This window comes from Apteryx rowi, unplaced genomic scaffold (genome assembly GCF_003343035.1).
Source record: "Apteryx rowi isolate R43461 unplaced genomic scaffold, aptRow1 scaffold_38, whole genome shotgun sequence".
In the NCBI taxonomy this organism is placed as follows: Eukaryota; Metazoa; Chordata; class Aves; order Apterygiformes; family Apterygidae; genus Apteryx; species Apteryx rowi.
Genome location: NW_020450307.1, coordinates 1,230,872 through 1,249,944, shown reverse-complemented (window position 1 = coordinate 1,249,944; position 19,073 = coordinate 1,230,872). Strand labels below are relative to the sequence as shown.

Below are 19,073 nucleotides of genomic sequence, written 5' to 3'. Positions count from 1 at the left end.
TGAATTCAATTTCGAAGCACACCAATACATAATGGCGGAATCAGTTGCTGCAGACTGAACTTTTATTGCTGATCTTATCTGGTAATGACTAGCATCAATAGCTACTGCTGCCTAAGAGGCTACTGCTCCGTTCTCTGGGCAACAGGGAGAGATTCATCTTGCAAATACTCATAAAGAAGTCAGGTTCAATTAAGGCTAAGGTTCTCTGCCAAGTGAGATTTGTCTGCCCTAACCTCTCATAATTCTTCCTCAAAAGTAACAATGGAYACAAACATTTGTGCTCTTTTCCTTTCCTAGTATGTTTGTTGTTACTTCTTACACAGGACAGACAAAATGACAGACTAAAGGAATATCACCTCTGTTTTAAAACAAGCAAATCAAAGTATGCAAAAAGCAGATGGCTTGCCTTAGGATACACAATTTAGGGGCTGAACCCAAAATAAAACCCTTGTCTCACTTCCACTTAAATACTTCAGTATAGAGAGGGAATTCAGAGACCTCTCTGCACTGTTTTTTACAAAACTATATCTGAATGCAGCAAGGAGTTTGGCTAAATCCTGGATCCTTCCAAAATTTAAATCAAGAAAGAATGCAAGGACCTACAAGTGTCTTCTCTCTTCCAGATCTGCCCCTCGTGATCGGGGCGGTGGGGAGAGGAGTTCACAGACTACAGGACAAAGAATAAAGCATTATGATAAGGTGGAGCAGCAGCAGGGTGGACCAGGGTCCTATGTAGCAGGATAGGGGTCTTAGCATGGTGGCTCTCTGGGGTAGAGAAACCAGAGTTTGGCCTGTCCTATTCTTTGTTCCAACTTCAACAAAACATGTTTCTCATCACAGAAAGCCTGAGAAGAATTTGCCCCGGGAATGACAGAAGCTCCAGCTGGAAGAGGGCTCAGACAGGATTACAGGCAGAACAAAAAGGTCAAGCTTTCGTCTGTGTGCAGTGGCACTTTCTGAAGTAAAAAAAGTAATTTTGCTATGGAAGTCTTCCGGAAAAAGCAAGTGAAGCCAAAGGTCTGCTGTAAATACAGGGATCCTCGTACTTTCCCCAAATAGTATAGTACTTGACATTCCAACCAAAGCAGTTTGGCAACATCTCAGGTCACCAAAACCACACGGGAACCTCACATGCTAATACTACAGACAAGAGGGGGGTTTGCCTGAAGTATGGCACACAGGCAGAGTCACCCATGATGAAACTCAAGACATCCACACTGACTGTTCAGAGATCTAACTCTGATCTCTCTTCCCCCCTCCAAGAAAATTCAGCACAGGCAACATCTGTAATCATATTCCATCCCTCCAGCGCTTTGGTGCTTTCATCTTCCAAAATTTTTGCACCCTCTGCAAAAGGTCCCTCACTGCTGTTCTGCAGAAAGCAAATCAGACCAGGAAACAGGCATCTAGCAACAAGCGTAACAAAGCCGAGGGGCAAGAGAGGCTGCACCTACAAGAATTTGTGTTCCCATTGCTCTGAAGTGAACTGTCAGATCAACAAGGCTTTTCTAATCTTGATTAAACAGAAATCCTGCTGTCTCTTTGGCCCAGTGAAAGAATTCTAGATGGTACAGGATGGCTCAGTTGCTCCTTTTACAAAGGAAATGAGAATAAACACAAGATGAGCTTTTTCTTTTTTTCCCTGTTGGACACCAACTTCTATGGCATTTTTCCAAACGAGCAAACACATGAGCCATCTACCACTTCATTTTTATCTTATCTCTGTCCCAGTCAGGAACTTTGCAGAAAGATGCAAGAATCCACGTGCTGAGCAGTTACAGAACAACCTGCCTGTGGAGAAACAATTTATCTGCAAGGATCTAGAACAAAAGCTGTTGTSCTTTTGAAAAAGGCTGCACCATTGTTGAAACGCTTCCACTTTGGGATCAAACAGCTATATCAACCTGCTAACTATTAAAGAACACAAAAGAGAAGACTGGAAATCACTATCTCAGCCAACTGATACTTGACCTATACTCTGAATGTCTGAAGATTTAAGATTTATTCTTAAACCTACGCTTAATATAACTGTGGACATAGAAGTATTTTCCTCTCAAAATCATATTAAGAACCTGGCCTCCACAACACTGGAGTCTGACAGACTGATAATATATCTTGCAAAAAACCCATCTCCTCTTGTCAAATTTTAAGTACTCTGTCTTTCAGCATTACTGAATGTCCTCTTCCACTATGAGTAAACAGAGGAACAGGATTTGACTTAGCCATTTTGCAGACTTCTGTCCATTCCACCCTTAGAGATCTCATTTCTAAGAAGAACAGTACTCAATTCTACAAAATAAATACTCCAGGGACAACAGTGTCCAGACAGAGGAGGTTCAGAGGCTGAACAGATGAAATGGCTAAAATATTCTCCAGATTAAGAAATACTGCAGACACAGAACCACCCCCCACAACTTCCAGGAAATATATTAGTAGGACTACTGCAGCTAGGGGCATCTGCCAGGCAGTTACCTTCCTTGAACTATTATACACTCATCCTGTTTGGACAGCCCCTTCATGTCCTGGACCTCTAATGCTCCCATGTTACTAAAGTGCCAGAGTTAGTCACCGAGAGGGCTACAATCCAATAGGCAACAATTACTGGAAACTCTGCTCACTTCCTAGCCCTCTCCCCCACACCTTCAGGACAGAAGCGAGTGAAGTCTCCCCTGCTCCCCCCAAATTTTCTTGGCTGAAGCCTGTTCAAATTTCACCCTGTAAACACCTGACATGAACAGATGAAATGGGAGGGGCCAGAAAGCTGTACATAGCTGCAGGGCAGTGGAGGTAGACAGAAGAAAGTATTTAAGATGCTCTGAAACAGACTTCCAACATTCACAGACTCCTACAGGAGAGGACTGAAAAAAGCCACTTCTTCAGGCTCCACCTTCAGAGACTCACTTCACCGGAAGAGAGCTAGGTACCAGTCAGCTGTAGCACTTGCAGAAAGTTTCATACCTACCCCAGCTGCATTCAGTTGGAAGTTTCCTGTTGCTCTGAGCAAAAATGCCAGCAAGATCCACTACCCAGCTGGTGTGGCTCTGCATTATCACGGTGTCTGTGGCAATCTATCCAGCAGCACTGCTGCAGAAGCCTCCTAAAAGGAGAACAGTCAATGGGAACGCGCAGTCCAAGATGACAGGCTGCTGCGATGAGATTAAAGAGCTCAAGCTGCAGCTGGCCAACCTGAGCAGAATGCTGCAGGAGCTGAGCAAGAAGCAGGAGGGCGACTGGGTGAACGTGGTCATGCAGGTGATGGAGCTGGAAGGAAGCACCAAGCAGATGGAGTCCCGCCTCATTGACGCCGAGAGCAAATACTCCGAAATGAACAACCAGATAGGCATTATGCAACTCCAAGCAGCTCAGACGGTCACACAAACTTCAGCTGGTAAGGAGGGAGTCCAAGCTCCCCGATGCACCTCTTAATGCACAAAATGAACTAACCACTAGCTCCTAATGCTAGCATGTCCCACTAATGTAGTCAGTAAGCATGCAAACTAAATACTTGTGGTCAGAGTATTTCTGCAGGCAGGTGATCCTGAAAAAAAAAAAAACAGTTCAACTTCATCTGTCAAAAGTCCAAAAATCCAGCTGTGTTTTAATATCTGCATGTCTAATATCAGAGAATGGAAGAGCTGAACAGATGCTGTATTTGTGCAGTGAGGGATTCAGTTTAGCATCACATTTTCTGAACACTACAGTACCAATCTGAAAAGAGTGGGAGCTGGCTTTGGCAGAGAATGACTCTGGCAGTTATATCCTCAAAGTCCACAGTGCTGTTGGGGGGACCAGAGGCTGTTAAAACAATCAGAAATGCTTTTTAAGCACTACTGGACATTTGTAATCGTATCTTTATGACTATCTCTGAAACAGAGCAAAAAAGCAACCCATTATTGGAATGGTAAGTCTCAAAAATTCAAGACTGTAAATGATGCAAGATGCAACTTCTCTAATATAAGTCTAGCCAAAATACATTTAAATTCAAAAGTTCAAAATTTTCTCTTCCCTGAGGGAAAACTTCACTGCATATAGTGATTGCGCAGGCCTGCATTAGACATAGAATGCAGGTGTATTCTGTAGTTCAGCTACCTGCAAAACAATAGTTTAATAGCTAAAAAACCAAAAGGCATCATTAAGTTTTGGTTAGTTTTTCTTCTTTGGAGAAAAAAAAAAAAAAAAAAATCACTTCAACAGTCTTAAAACTTCCTTAAAGGGAATGCTGCTGTCCAGGATATAGTTGGGTTTGTAATGTAATATTTCCCTCCCCCCCCACCCTGCCTCCCAAAAACTTCTAAATTTACTAAATTTTGCTTTACAAACAGTACAGCTTAGCTGGTTTTGACACACTGCTCACTGTTTATACTAAGTCTTAAACAAAGGTTTTACCATAATGAATTTCATTGGAGCTGTCATAAAGGTTTGGAAAAATAAAATAGCACACAGAAGAAACTGGCCCAGAAGGTATTTAAACAGCCATGTCTCACCCCACCAGGTAAGAGTAACTTAGTCTGTACTATACTGAAAGCTGTCAGGCTGGATAAAGCCTTGCCTCAGCTAGTTTCTCTGCCCTGAGAAGAATCGCTGTGCATATCAGCAGCCTTCAAGTCAGCTCCTGCACAGAGAGAAAAGGAGGCTTGCACAGACTGACAGATTCACTGAAGCTAAAAGCCACCACCTTCGGTCACAGGCGCCGGTACAAAAAGTGCTGAGCAAATACGCCTCATTCACAAACTCAGCTAATCGGTTAAAGCGCACAATTAAAATCAGCATCTTGCAGCATGCCTGGCCATTCTGCCAAATAAGCCTTTATTATTTGTGGGGAGAGCAAATATATACCATCTCACCTCCTAGCACACAGCAGCAATGTGAAAAGAAAGCAGACATGTCTCTAGATAGGAGATTTCTATGCTGCTGTTTAAAAAAAAGAAAGAAAGAAAGAAGGCATGCTTTTTTTGCAAATTCTTTTTCCAATGCATGCATTGATCAAAACGAAACCATTCAGAAACTGATTAGACCCTGGGGGAGTCGTCTTCACTTAATCACCCCTTGTACTACAACTCAGCTTTACAGAAACCACATCTATAGTGGAACGCTCCATGCTGTTCATATTCTTATTTTCTGGTTCTGATTCAAGTAGATGCTGTCTATGACTGCTCATCACTTTATCAGAGGAACTACCGAATCTCTGGTGTTTATAAGCTACCCCCTGATGAATTTCTTGGGAGTCCAGATCTGGAGGTAAGGATGTCAAGTATACAGTTATTTTACATATCTTTTCAAATATAATAAAAAAATATTTATCTTGGAGTCTTACTGCAGAGAACAGCAGAGCACATAYTGAGTGATGCACTTTGAATTGGCATCTGTATGTAGGCAGACTTGGGGAAGAGGAGAAGAGTGTACATTTGAGAGGGAAAAGTGGTTCAGTCAAAATTTTTTCCACAACTCTTAAACAAAGCAGTATGTTCTTTAACAGGTGAAATCTGGAACATAGTATCCTGTCTTTTTCAACAGCACTGAGCCCTACTAAGTCTACGGATAAGTAAACACCGCATTCACTCCCGTTCCAGGTGTTCTGCGACATGGAGACAGATGGAGGAGGCTGGACTATCATCCAAAGACGCAAAGTTGGTTTGACATCTTTCAATAGGGACTGGAAGCAATACAGGGAAGGATTTGGCAGTATTCGGGGAGATTTTTGGCTGGGAAACGAAAATATCTACCGGCTTTCAAGACGTCCCACTGTTCTGCGAGTGGAGTTGGAGGTAATTAATACTCTCTCAATTTCAGCAGTTAAAAACCTTCCTGTACAGAGAGATTCTCTAGTAGCAGATAGAGTCTCTTATCTCCATAGAACCAAACAATTTGCATGCTTTAATTATAAGAGAAGGAGGTAAGATGGACTTAGTGATAGATTCAAGGATAGGACGGATGTATATTCTCCACTGTATAAAGTCATTAGGACAATCTTCTGTCTGCATACAGATTGCATCTCAGGGAATTTGTAGGCTCTAGAAAATCCTGCAGAATCCAGTGGAAACAGAGATCAAACTGTTGACCATCTCAGATTTAAAGATTCACAGGGATGCCTGATAAAGATTTAAAGACTCTGAGTCTTTGCCTTTTGTAACACTTCCTTTCAGTCTGTGTACTAGAGGGTTTGCGTTGTATCACCCTAGAACAATTTCTACAGTGTATTAAAGGCTGCCTGGTCTTGACTTGGATTAGTTTACAGCTGCTACAATAGCTTTGAGGAATGAGATATGTATAATGGGGGGGGGGGGGGAAGAGCTGAAGGGCTTTATATCCAAAAGTCACTCTTTCAGGGAAGAAATAGTGTGCTACCTCAAGTCACTCTAAGACAAGGCTGTCGAATGCAAGAGCTGCACACCAGGTTTTCAAACCAGCATTTTTTAATACTGGTTTAATACCAGTGCAGATGTGACTTGCAAATATGATGCCCTGGTTGCTCAAGGAACTTTTTTTTTTCCTTAATAGAGAAGTTTCTGTAGTCTGTTTCTAAGACACCTGAAAAATCTAGGACAGAAGAGACACATAGCATGCACTGTATGTAAATACAGAGGAAGAGTCTTTTAGCAGCTACTCTAATAGAACTTGTTTCCTCTTCGCTGTTCTGTGGCAGGACTGGGAAGGCAACATACGCTACGCACAATACAAACAATTCGCTCTGAGCAACGAATTAAACAGCTACCGTCTTTTCGTGGGGAACTACACCGGCAACACAGGGCACGACTCCCTAAGGTACCACAACAACACGGCCTTCAGCACAAAGGACAAGGACAACGACAAGTGCGTGGACGACTGCGCCCAGTTCCGCAAAGGTAAAGCACACGGAAACGCCTTCCTGGCCTGAGCGAGCTGCCGGGCAGTCTGCAAAGAGCCTAAGACTCCCTCTTTCTGAGTAACTAGCATCCGAGTGGCAAATCAGGGAACCGGTGAGCGTTTCTGGAGCACACACATTTGTTACATGGGAAATCTGGCGGTTAAGGCCGATTTACGCAGAGCCAGCCTGTATGCTATAGACACGAGCACTTTTCAAATGAGTTAGTGTATGCTCTCATGTCCTTGCTCAATATCTCACCAACGCCTACTGTTATCTAGTGCATTTTACTTGATTTATCTGCCAGATTACCTCAGATGCTGATGTATTTCAATGATGCAGGAAGTTACTCCTGTATATCTACAAGGTTTTAATTTTTTCTTACATTTTTATTATGTTTCAAGTTCCAAATAATACAGATGTTAGGGACTTTTGATTATTTTCCTGGAGAGATACATGCACCTCAAGGTTCAACCTGAACTCTCATCTTTATTCTTACTCTATTAAGAGCCCCTAATGAAGTTACTCTTTTCCATTCAGTTTAGAATCTTTATATGAGGTCTGTCACAAAGATAATTTCTTGTTCACTGCATCTTGTCCTTTTAATTTCCCATTCTGCCCCCATTGCAACATATTTTTATATATATATATATATATATATATATATATATTTATATATATAAAATGTTGCTTAGTTGCAGAGCCCAGAAACCTTCCAACTGCCTTAAAATGACCAAGCTAAGAACCCAAATTAGTTTCCTGTATTAACTCTCAAAGTCAGAGACAGAAAAAAATGGCAAGGAAACGTTCTAAGATGAAAAAATAACTAAATGAAAAGCTACTGGACTAAATTTGACTATGTAATTGTAATGCCTTTCTGCATTTAGTATATGCCTGGACTCTTAAAGGAATCATTCAGCAGATGCTAAGCTTTGAATTAGTCTGTAATGCCAGCTATTAGGGACATAGCTTCCAGGGATTAAATGCTGCATTCTGGCCACCCCTCTCCTTGAGGAAGGGCAATAATTCATATTAAAAAACACAGAACGTACCTGTTTTTAAAAAAATGGCTCATCAGGAATCTATTAATTTGTTTTCTGAAAAGGTGGATATTGGTACAACTGCTGCACAGATTCCAATCTGAATGGGGTTTACTACCGCAAAGGAGAACACACCAAAAACATGGATGGCATCACCTGGTATGGCTGGCATGGATCAACCTACTCCCTGAAAAGAGTGGAGATGAAGATACGGCCAGAGGATTTCAAACCTTAGAGAGAACCAATATTCGATTGTACAGCTACATGACACCGCTGCACAGAAGGGGGCCCCGACAGCTCAAAACCAGCCACTTCAATTGTCCACTTCCTCTAGGATGGGCGCTAACGCAACAGCTACGTACTGGCTCTATACACACAACACCACCAAGGCGGACACCAGCCAAGCAACTAATGTTATCAGGGCTCACACTTATCTCCTCCTCTTAAGATTCTTTCCAAAGGGATAAATACTGTGTTAGAATAGGCTAGAACAGTGGCTGAGTGACCCCTTCCAAGAGAGATTCACATCATACATTCATATCATACAGTGACATACTGGTTTCAAACCACAGAGGAATAGCTTATCAGAAGTGTCCCCAATAAACTGTTCTTGAGCGCATAGTAAATGACTTACACCCCCAGAAAGGAAAAACTACACTCAAAACATTTGGATAATGAGTACCATCCAGGTTCTCTCCTGAAGTCTTACTGCCATCTCTTGCTGCTGCCACAAGTAAGTATGGAGAGCTGCAGCCAGCAGATGATATTACCTGGGAGGACAAAATTGTCTCATATGTGCTGGGTGATCTGCGGATAGTGATAGAGCCACAAAGACTGATAAATTAGAATGCAGCTTTCTTGGCTGCCCCCAAACTACATTCAGGTTAGAACATAAGAGTACTATACAAGAGTAAATCTAAAAATCCTAACTCGAACACTTAAAAACACTGTGTTCATAAGCAAAACACTACTACATACCAGAGAATCCACAAATGCCAAAGAAAAATTATTAAAACATATGGGAATGTTTGCTAGCATGATACCACACCGAGCAATATTAAGATCTGCTTTGAATACCCCCCCAAAAGTTACCTGGACATTTTACATTGAAAATCCGTATGTTGTTTTTCCCTTACATAACACTGGGTTGAAAATAACTGTTAAAAAAAGACTCCTCCAGCAGCTAAACCATTGCTTGAATATGTTGGAAAAGACGGTTATAGCTAATATATCTATTTTCATTCACCTTAAAGAGGGCTTAAATCTAATTTAAATTGTTCTGTCTTGTGTGAAATTTGATAGAGGTGTCTTAGGAATTGCCTTATATACGTTTCACTATTCATACTGTAAATTCCAACTGTGTGGAACTATAGTTGGAACTATTTTAACTGTGGTCTATAAAACGGATTTTTTAAATTTCTGAACTTTTTCATTTCTAATAAATTTTCTTTCATTTTTAACCCTGCCTTACTCCAAGTCTTTGCTCCCTAATTTGCTTTTTGATACACAAAGAAATAGCTGTAGAAGTGACTGAGGTCAGGAAAGAATACATTGAAATTCTGTATTTTCCTCACAGGAACAAGAGAGGAAAAAATAATAGGAGGGAAAAGCAAAAAAGCATAATTTCAGGGAAGTACCTTTAAAGGGCTGAAAAATCTACCGCATACAGACAAAATTAAGTTTTTGCCCAGCCAAAATCAATTTGTTCACCTCAGATGGTGGAGTTAACTGTCCTGTGACAYGAAACTAAGATTTATATTTTAAATCAGGTATCGTGGCACTAAATCCAACCTCTTCAGTTCTGAAACCAGGAGATGTGCCACTGAGCAGAGCAGCTGGTGGGCAGAGAAGTGGTGGTCAGTTATGCAACTGCAGAAAGTTTCCTGAAATTATCATACAAGACCTGATTTATTTATTTATTTATTTTAAAGAAGGATATTCAGCCATCTCAGGAATTTCGGCTTGCATGCCAAGACTAAATGACACGTCATTCTGGCCTTTCTATGCCCATTCTTTGGGGTCAGACTTTTGAGCTCTAATGGAGAGAGTAGTAACGTGTCTGCATGATGAAAATAGAAAAACAAACTCTTGAGATTGCAACATGGCCCCTTCGCAGGGCCTTTGTTTTGTCATTAACTGTGCAGATATTTCAGAACTAACATCTTTCATGGTGGTATCAGCTGCAAATAACTGAGATGCAGCCCATACATGAACATCAGAAGGGGCAGAACTAGTACACTGCCCCATTTCCTGCCCCTGAAGCAAGCTGGACAATCATAAGTGAGCCAACTGTAGCCTGACAGCAGCTATTAAAAAGCAAATTACAATCATGAGATGTTAATAGGATCTAACAGAATTTTAAAAATTGACAGCATTACATAGATGTTATCATCTGGATTGATAAACAAGAAGTTTTGGGAAGCTGCTCTCTAAATTTACATGTCCCGAAGTGAACTGTTGAAATCATTTTTAGGCTAGCTCTGCTAGGCCAGTCACAGGAATGTCCAAAGCTCAGGACACAATACACTCTCCTGCTCGTTATAATATCTTCTATGCGATCATATGAAGCTTAGGTAAAAACGGGACTTACTTAAGCTAGACAATCAAAAATTCAATCAGAAATTTCAACAAGGACTTCAGCTATGCTGTCTTAATTATCTGTAGGTGTAGAATTATCTCTTATCTAAGTCACAGCCAGTCTGTGTAGTCCCATACTGAACTTGAAGGTGAGAGGTAGAAATCAAGAGAGTTCTCACCTTTTCTTACACAACGTGGCTTCTACCAGAATTTTAATTACGCAGTAAGAGCAGAACTCAGCCAGTGGGAGAGCACATCTGCAAATTAGTCTGTAAGCCTACAACTGAGCTTTGCGGCAGATAGTCGAATTCTAAAAATTGTCTACATTCAGCCTAATGGTATCTTAAGTTGGGTACTGGTGTGAGAGCAGAAATCTCATCAGCTTTGTTCCTACCTGATGAGAGACTCCAGAATGGCTGGGGTGGGACCCTTTTGAAATTCCAGCTCCTTGTAGTGAAGGGCCTTGGCATACGCTCGACATTTTGCTGCTCTCTCGCCCAGGAGGACAATACCGTTATCATCTCTCAAAGGCAGCGGGCCCTGGAGAGGAGCACATACATCAAAACCAGGATGAGTACAAAAAAGGAGAAGAAAGTATACATAAACTCTTCACACTCTTTTCATACACTAGACCAGCCAGCATTAGAAAAAGGTTGCCCTGACAGCATCTCTACCTTATCACTGTGTTCCATGAATTCTGCCAAGTTCAGCAGCGTCTGAGTGACCTCTGCAATGTCCTGAGAAGTCAGGGCCAACTCAATGCTTCGGATCAGCTCATCCTGCTGGTCTTCATTCAGTTCGGACCAGCATGAAACGAAAGCAGCATTGAAGAGATCTCTGAGGAGGAAAGCAAAACAGAGCGAGATGGGGATTCGTTATTCATGAAAAAAAGTCTATTTGACGATGGACTTTTCTTTTTATTAAGAGAAAGCAAGCTACACAACGCATTTACAAGTTTACCTGCAGTACATGGTGGTTAGTCTTTATAAAGTTAACTTTTGTACCAAATACTTAATGAGACCTGCTTTTAAAAACACACGCTAGCATGAGATACTACGCTAGCAGAAATATTGTACCACTGTACGCTATCAAGTATTTTAGGCTAGAACTGGCTCTTCATAGCAGTGAGGACATTCTTCCGCCCTGAAGAACCAGATCTAGTCTGACTTACATCACAGGTGAGCGCAGTGAGAAATTAGAGAACTAATTTCACTGGACACACACATGTATTCCCCCCCCCACACACACACACTTATGTTTTCTGTGCTCGTTAGACAACTGCAATAGCTGGGGGTTGCATTATTGGCAAAGCTTGGGGAAGGAAAACAAAAGGGATGAAAAACAGATACAGCAACAGTCCTTTTCACTGCTAGCACTGCAGAGAAATACACTGGAATGGATTTGAGATGCATTTACTAGTATGCATGAAGGACACTAACAGTACTTTTGTCTATCTAGGAAGTGCCGACCTTTTATGATGCTGTTTACACTTCTATTTCATAAATGTTAAAACTTGCATTAAAAAAAATTTAAGCAGGAATGAGCAACACTTTTGTAACAATAGCAGTCAGATTCCTATGCAATGAGATGACAAGTGTACATCATCAAGAAGAGATAAACAGGCAAACTGCTTAAAGAAACTCCAAGTTACTCCAGACATACTGGTCACAATAGAAAAACCACAGCAGCTTATTCCATACAAAGAAATTTTTATCTACCACAGCAGATCCTAAAAACTATTTCATACTCTGCTGTTTTTCCAGCTTCACTTTTATGTGCCTTGTGTTATTCCTAAACTAATATGCAAAATTCCACTGAAAGATTTTGTGCACATCAAGGAGCTGCCAATCGGGAAGGCTGGAAATGAAATCAAGCTCCCAACTGTGTGATTTGTCCCAAAGCAGGAATCACCTTTATTTAAAGGAACCTAAGAACTTTTAAGCAACTTTCTTTTACCTCATATTATCTGGCTTGCATCTGCAATTTCAAGTGGTCTGAAAGAGACAGAATTACTCTACCTAGCCATGGGATTATAGGCCTGAGCCAGGGCCCAGCATGAACGCAAGGATGGTGAGGAGGAATCTTTCAGCAGCTCCAAACTCAGTCGTCTTAACCATTCCAGCCAGTCATCTTTGGAGACTCTTCTTGCTGCTCCCCAGGCCTGTAATACAAAGCAAAAGAACTCAACTACCAGACGAGCCACAATCCAAAAGCAGAAGAAATCCATCAACAGATAGCATTACTTCTTCATAGCTCCAGATCACATCAGCTGAGATTCCCTTTTCAATTCCTTGAATGGATTACCATTATGAGATAATTTGTAGTAATTCAGTCTCATTTCTAAGATATCTACCCTAAATGTATTCCTGTCATGATGTAACAAGTATTTAACATGAATAATTCTTTCCCTACAAAAGGGCACCAACAGCTGAAGCCACAGTTGAAGCATCAGCTTAAAAATACCTAGTGTGTTTAGAATCACATTTTTCAAATCTGTTTTTCAAATTGGTTCAAACTAATCCATACTCCTACTGAACTAAGTGCTATATGCACTTACTGTTCCAGTTAGCCAGTTCTTATCTATCAAGCTCTACACTGGCTTCAAGAGAATATAATAAACACTAAAATATGACAGACAGTTTATAAAAAAGGCAGAAGCTCTGAAATAGATGTCTCTGGAAGCTACATATGATTTCCTGCAAGGAAGGAAGTCTTGCTCATACTTCACATAATGAGAAAGTGTCAAGCTTACTTCATTGTCCTGTACAGTCTGATATTTCAGCTGCTCCTATCTGTAAAGTGCTCAGCACTATCTTGACCTGTCTTACACAGAACCAGCAACAGAAAAGAGATGTGAAYGTTATTTAGATGCACTGAACAAACTCCTTAGTTGAGACCAAATAGCATCTCCCTTCAGTAGCAAACTCATCACGTGGAGAGTTCCACAGTCCTACCTTCTGCAGGTTGATGGTGCTAACATGTAATTTCTTCATAGGACCTGTTTCCACAGGACCACTGGCCAAGGTTTCTCCCTGGTTGCTTCTCAACATTCGATGCTGATAGATCAGGGGATCCTCCTCTTCGTCAGCTAGAGTATAGCCCTGCAACAAATGGCTCACAATGAAGACCACACCCACATATACAAAAGCAGTTTTCCACACAAGCTAAATCTGTGACAAAGTCAGGGCACTATCCAATTTTACAGCTCAATTTGGGAAGGGAGCAACAGCGTTTCATAATACTGATTATTACACCTCATTAACTTGTGAACTTAAATCATATTCCATTTCTATTCAGGTAACTTTTAAGAAATCTTAGCTCCTATTGCTGAAAGGCAAAGAATAATATACCACTGTGGAATAACATTCCTTAAAACAATCATTGATGCTTTTATTGGTCTCACTAGTAAGTCCAGAACAGCAGTGTGCTGCTTGTCCTACATCAATTGGATTACAAAGCAGGTATTGAGTTTTTGAAATATGGGACCTATGACAAAAAAAAATATCGAGAGAGAACAGGTCTCCTTAAGCCCTGACACTGTGAGAACAATAGGGAAAACCCAACATTTAAAAACTGCTGAAAGAAAAGTAACAAGACTAGATACAAGCTGAAGTTCTCACCCAGAACTTTCAGTGATTTTTCCTGTAGGAAGTAATTGATATCAACTGACACAAACTTGTCCAATGCAATCTCAAAGTCTCATTAAAAAGATATATATATTTTTCACACAAATATACCAACGGTTTTCATTTTACGACTGCTGCTCACAACAGTCTATAGCTACATCAGTTTTAGCATGAAAACATTCCAAAGTATCCGTATGCAAACAGCTATAATCTTGTCAACTCACCTTTACAATCCTGCAGATAAGAACATCATAGCGTTGATGGTTAATTCTGTGTCGCACCAGAACTTTGTTCACCATCGGGATAAAAATCTGGTACTGTACAGGGAAGGTATCAAAAGCTATTTACTCAGCCTCACCATGAGCAATAAAATTCCACCTTCATTTCATTGATCTTATAAGAAACTGGTTCTGAAAATGTGATTCCAATAACTCCCGATTCCAGAACCAAGAGAAGGAAAATCTGTTTTCTTTAAAATCCAGAATGACTGTATTACAAATATTCAACTTTAAAGCCTTGATCTTTGGGGCAGTCCCTTCCTTCGTAAGCTTTCAAACCTAAGAAGAACATTACCTTCTTTCCCAGCTGGAAAACCAGAGAGGAGAGTGTGTCCATTGCAGTTGTCCGTAGCTCAGGGCTCTGATCTAGTGTTCGCACAATAGGATGAATAATCCTTGAAGCATAATCAGTGAAATCCAGGGACTCTGTCAAGCGATCCACTGTTTCTAGAGCAGCTCTGAAGTCAGAGCAGAAAGAAGGGAAGACTTGTTATCTCTTGTGGTGCAAGACAGGAGAAACAGGATGATTTAAAAATACATCGGCAATTCATGCCTGGACCTCCTAGGCATCAGCAGTAACAGGAAAAACATAGCACCAGAACGCTAATTAATGTGGCCAGGACTTGCAGGACAGCTTGCAAGTTGCAGTGACTAAAATACTGGCAGGTGAGAACCAGAAAGTAAAAATCTATATCCAAGAAAAGCTAACAATAGCGCTGTGACATAACATAGAGAAAACAAAGCCTGTGAAAGGAACTAAGCAGTATTTCATTCTACATAGGGCCAGAGCAGCCACTGAGGAACCCAGAAAATGCAGACAAAGAAGAGTGCAAAGCCACTGACACTTACTTGCGAGCAACCACTGGGACATCTGGGGCATCAAATAACTTTACAATGGGAGGTAGTAACAAATGAAGGTAGTCATCCAGGTTAGCTCCAAAGAGCTGGATTGCATTCAATAGCTGAAAGGAAAGAGGACCCAATATGACTTGAAGTCATGAAAGGAATGCATTTTAAAGAATCCAGTCTCCAGTGAAAAGTTTCTTTGACTTTGCACTCTAAACAGAGTACTGCCTGCACCATTTCACCCCAAGCCACTGCTGAACTGTACCTACCCAGTCTGCTTGCAACACGCACATAAGCACGGGAAGGCCCTGGGGAGCATGGCACACCAGGCATGTACCTGCCTAGGCAACACCAAACCAAACCAGCTGAGGCTTCCCCCACTCACCTTGACAGAGACAATGCGACTCTGGCTATTGTCATGCATGAAGACCCGTAACATGTGAGGAATGAGCTGAGGCAGATAGAGCTTGAACTCTCCTCCTAGAGCCACCACAATTTGCTCAATAAGTAAGATAATTGTGCTCTGTATGGAGTTGTTCATGACCCAAAAGTCCTGTAGAAGGAAAATGAAGAAATTAAAGAAAATCTCCTTCAGTCGAGTTGTACCAATTACAAGAAAAACAATCTGCAGGAGACAGTCTCTAGATAAATTCAAACTTGCAGGGAAGAACTAAAATAGAGAACTGTTTAAGGGAAGTAAAGTTGGCATTTTTCATCTGTTTTTTAAATACTTAGGGTCTTCAGGGTTCAGTAGAACCTACTTATGGACTCCAAACACCTCTTGTTAAAATGTTCCTGAAAGGATTAAGTGCACAAAACCCAAGCGTTCAAAGGAAGTTAGACACAAACAGTATCTAGGAGCTCCTCTTATTTCAATTACTAAGAAGAATGTGCACATATCATTTAGCTGTTGCTTCAAATACATGTAATTCTCTTTGGAATTTTATGCTTAATATGAATTTATGAAGTAATCAATACATTTGATAATGACAGAACCATTATCCACATTTTCTGACACCAAATTGATGGCTTAAAGATTAAACTCACTCTCATAAGGGTGACGATTTCATCCATATAGGGCCGAATATGACTTCTCACAAAGGACACTAACATCCCTAGCTGCTGGAACAGGAACTGGAAGGAAGAAATGAAGAACAATCACTAAAGCTATCCAAACATCAGAGTAACTCTGGGTAAACTGTGTTTCAAAGGCCAACTGCAAGCTCATTCACCAAACAGCATGCATAGCTACTATATGCTCAAAGTCTGGGGCTAAATTCTTGGCAGCATCAGCTCAGGTTTGGGGYTCTTGTTTTAAATTCGCATCCAAAATTTTATGAGCTCAACGCATTAGACAGTCTTGCACACAAACAGGGATCTAGGTAAGCAAATTCATGTGTCAAAACAGACTTGTTAGCACAAACACCAAAACTTCAGCTACCACATCTTTGTAATTTAGGTTTGAAGGATGCTCCCGAAAATTTAGCCCCTAATCTTTTTCCTCTGCCTGTAAGCCAAACTGGCAAACATTTTAAGATACTTTTTCTGTACTCTTTCCCATCCCCACCAAGATATATTGGTGAAAAGTTACTGGGGAAGAAAGTTTGGTCCTTTCCAGATATATCACTGGGATTTTTTTGAAAAGATGGCTAATTGTACCATAGGAGAATTTTGACTGAGACAATTTTATTCATACATACCAAGACAGTTTTGCAATTCCTTTTGCCTCTACACAATCATATGCACTCACTCATGGCAATGATTTTATTTTTGAGATTGGTACAAAACAATATGTGGGTCAAATCTCCCTGTCCACAAATGAATGTATATCCTTTTTTTTTGGTCTGGGAAAACAGGAATATGTATGTTACCATCTATTAAATTCAATTCTTCCATGCAGTATTTGAAGACTATTTATAGTGACAAAATACAGTCAAAGTGGAGCTTGAAGAAACAGAATATGGGTTTTTGTGAAAACTAAGAAATAAAATCAGCTGCTTTAGTGAGAGCAGCACATCTATATTTATCCAAAATGAACCTGAGTTCCTGCACTGTCCCTTTTTTGGTGTTGTGAGAGGATGCTTACATACAGGACAAGGACCTGCCTCCTTTAGGCTTTAAAGTCACGTGTACCCACCTCAGCTCTTCTCCCCAGTACACTTTCACCATCTTCTTTTACCTGAAAATTTTTAAACAGAGTGTGCACAACTGCATAGCTTTCAAGCAAGTTAGATCAGTCAGGTCTAGGAGTTCAGCCAACCCAGGCACAGGAAGTGTTTTCCTTCCAATCTGAGTAGTAGTTCAGTCTGGGAGAAAACAGCGGTTCTATAGCAGGGTTGGGATTCTGCTAAGGGAGTACCCATCCCATCTATAAAATACAGGACAAAACTAGTGCAAACTACCCTTCCCGCCCTAGAGATGGTTTTCAGAGCCTGAGGAAAAGGCTTGCCAAACAGTAGCCATCTCTGGTTAGATGTACCTTCGGCCCATTCTTAACCTGACACAGTTCCCATTTCCTTCCAAAACTGTAACTCAAGTGGGAAGGAAGCGAAAGCGCTGCTGTGGAATCACCACCCACACTGCTTGAAAAGTTAGCAGACTGTAGCAAATTGAATTTTCTTCCTCACAGATGAGCCAAAGTACATGGTTGCATCAGAAATTTAAAGGCTTTACCTCTATTATTTAATAACTCTGTTCACAACAGTGCATTAATGCAGAGATCACTGAAAGCTTTGGAAGCTGCACAGGCTGTTTTTCTGAACTAGACCAGCTAGATGAAGAAACAGAACCAGATATTGGCCATCTAAGGAGTATGCTCAAAAGCAGCTGTTTCAATAAGAAGCAGAAAAACTGTTTCCACTGAATATTCTGCCAAATGCTCACAGGAGAGAAAAAGCAGAGCTGTACCTCACTTTTGCAGCATGGTTGGCAGCAACACATAGCACAGGAATGCCGAAGCCAGTCACATTCTCTTTTAAATGGATTCTAATTTTAGGGCAGTGGAATGGGAAGGGAGAAGGAGCGGTCCCTAATACACTCACCTCTCGGATGGCACCATCACAAACCCGTATTACATTAAGGAACGTTGGCATGACCTGGGGCAGGAACTGCACGCACTTCAGCCCAAGAGATTTGAAAATAAAGGTGATGGCCTGAACTACCATAGTGTGGTGTTGGGACAAGGATTGGTCTCGGAAAATTCTCATCAGTGCCACCATAGAGACAGCTGGATAGAACTCATCCAGAGGAAGGTTTCCCATGTTCACCAACATCTCACTGGTACTGTAGTCCGCTAGGAGGAACAAGGCAGTGTCAGAAATTATATATTAAATGCACTTCAATACCAAAGTTCAGGAAAATCTGAATATTAGGTGAAACATATTTACATTAATAACTTGTCAAGAAAAGGAGACAAGCTGGTAATGAAATCAAGACCTGTTTATACATCACAAAGTTATCCACTTGAAAAAGAAATTCAGATGCTTACAAGAATCCTGGCTGGATTTAGACTCCGAAAGGCTGACAGCTGAAGCATCCCGTGACTGGTCAATCATGCCAATGTTCACTTTGTGTTTGTAGGGGTCCAAAGCCCCCAACAACCCTAGTACACGAATAGCCTGATATGGGAGAAAAAAGAGGAAAATTCATCAGAACTGCATCACTGAGGCAAAAGTCAACACATGAACCCAGGGGTATGCAAAGCTGCTGAGGATTAAGGAGAGAAGATCTAGAACTAAAAAGATGACTTAATGGAGAAAACATCTTTTTTTTTCTTTTTTTTTTCCTCCATTCAACTGCTGGAGGCCCTTTCACTGACTCACATTTCCATTTTCTTTTAATTCTGCTTATTGTACTTCTATCAGCC

General features: G+C 40.9%; 2 protein-coding genes across 5 annotated transcripts in view; one reads left to right on the top strand and one right to left on the bottom strand.

Annotated features, from left to right (window-relative positions):
* MTOR (mechanistic target of rapamycin kinase) overlaps window positions 1-19,073 on the bottom strand; it is a 70,475-nt gene that overhangs the window by 39,386 nt on the left and 12,016 nt on the right. For 3 of the 4 annotated variants that reach the window (XR_003254878.1, XM_026074104.1, XM_026074106.1), the window contains exons 19-30: window positions 18,696-18,825; window positions 18,250-18,500; window positions 17,346-17,387; window positions 16,256-16,342; window positions 15,594-15,761; window positions 15,212-15,324; window positions 14,658-14,820; window positions 14,309-14,401; window positions 13,413-13,559; window positions 12,477-12,619; window positions 11,133-11,295; window positions 10,853-10,998 (exon numbers count right to left, since the gene is read on the bottom strand). Coding sequence is in view for 3 of the 4 variants with exons in the window: in XM_026074104.1 (XP_025929889.1) it covers window positions 10,853-10,998; window positions 11,133-11,295; window positions 12,477-12,619; window positions 13,413-13,559; window positions 14,309-14,401; window positions 14,658-14,820; window positions 15,212-15,324; window positions 15,594-15,761; window positions 16,256-16,342; window positions 17,346-17,387; window positions 18,250-18,500; window positions 18,696-18,825 (1,646 nt within the window). In the remaining variant the exon portion in view is untranslated. The remainder of the gene's footprint in view (window positions 1-10,852; window positions 10,999-11,132; window positions 11,296-12,476; window positions 12,620-13,412; window positions 13,560-14,308; window positions 14,402-14,657; window positions 14,821-15,211; window positions 15,325-15,593; window positions 15,762-16,255; window positions 16,343-17,345; window positions 17,388-18,249; window positions 18,501-18,695; window positions 18,826-19,073) is intronic. The other variant, XM_026074105.1, reaches the window with a different exon arrangement.
* Window positions 2,965-8,116, top strand: ANGPTL7 (angiopoietin like 7). Its single transcript, XM_026074108.1, has 5 exons — window positions 2,965-3,388; window positions 5,138-5,238; window positions 5,571-5,765; window positions 6,644-6,842; window positions 7,947-8,116. Exons 1-5 carry the CDS (start codon window positions 3,007-3,009, stop codon window positions 8,114-8,116), a joined length of 1,047 nt encoding a protein of 348 aa, XP_025929893.1. The 5' UTR covers window positions 2,965-3,006.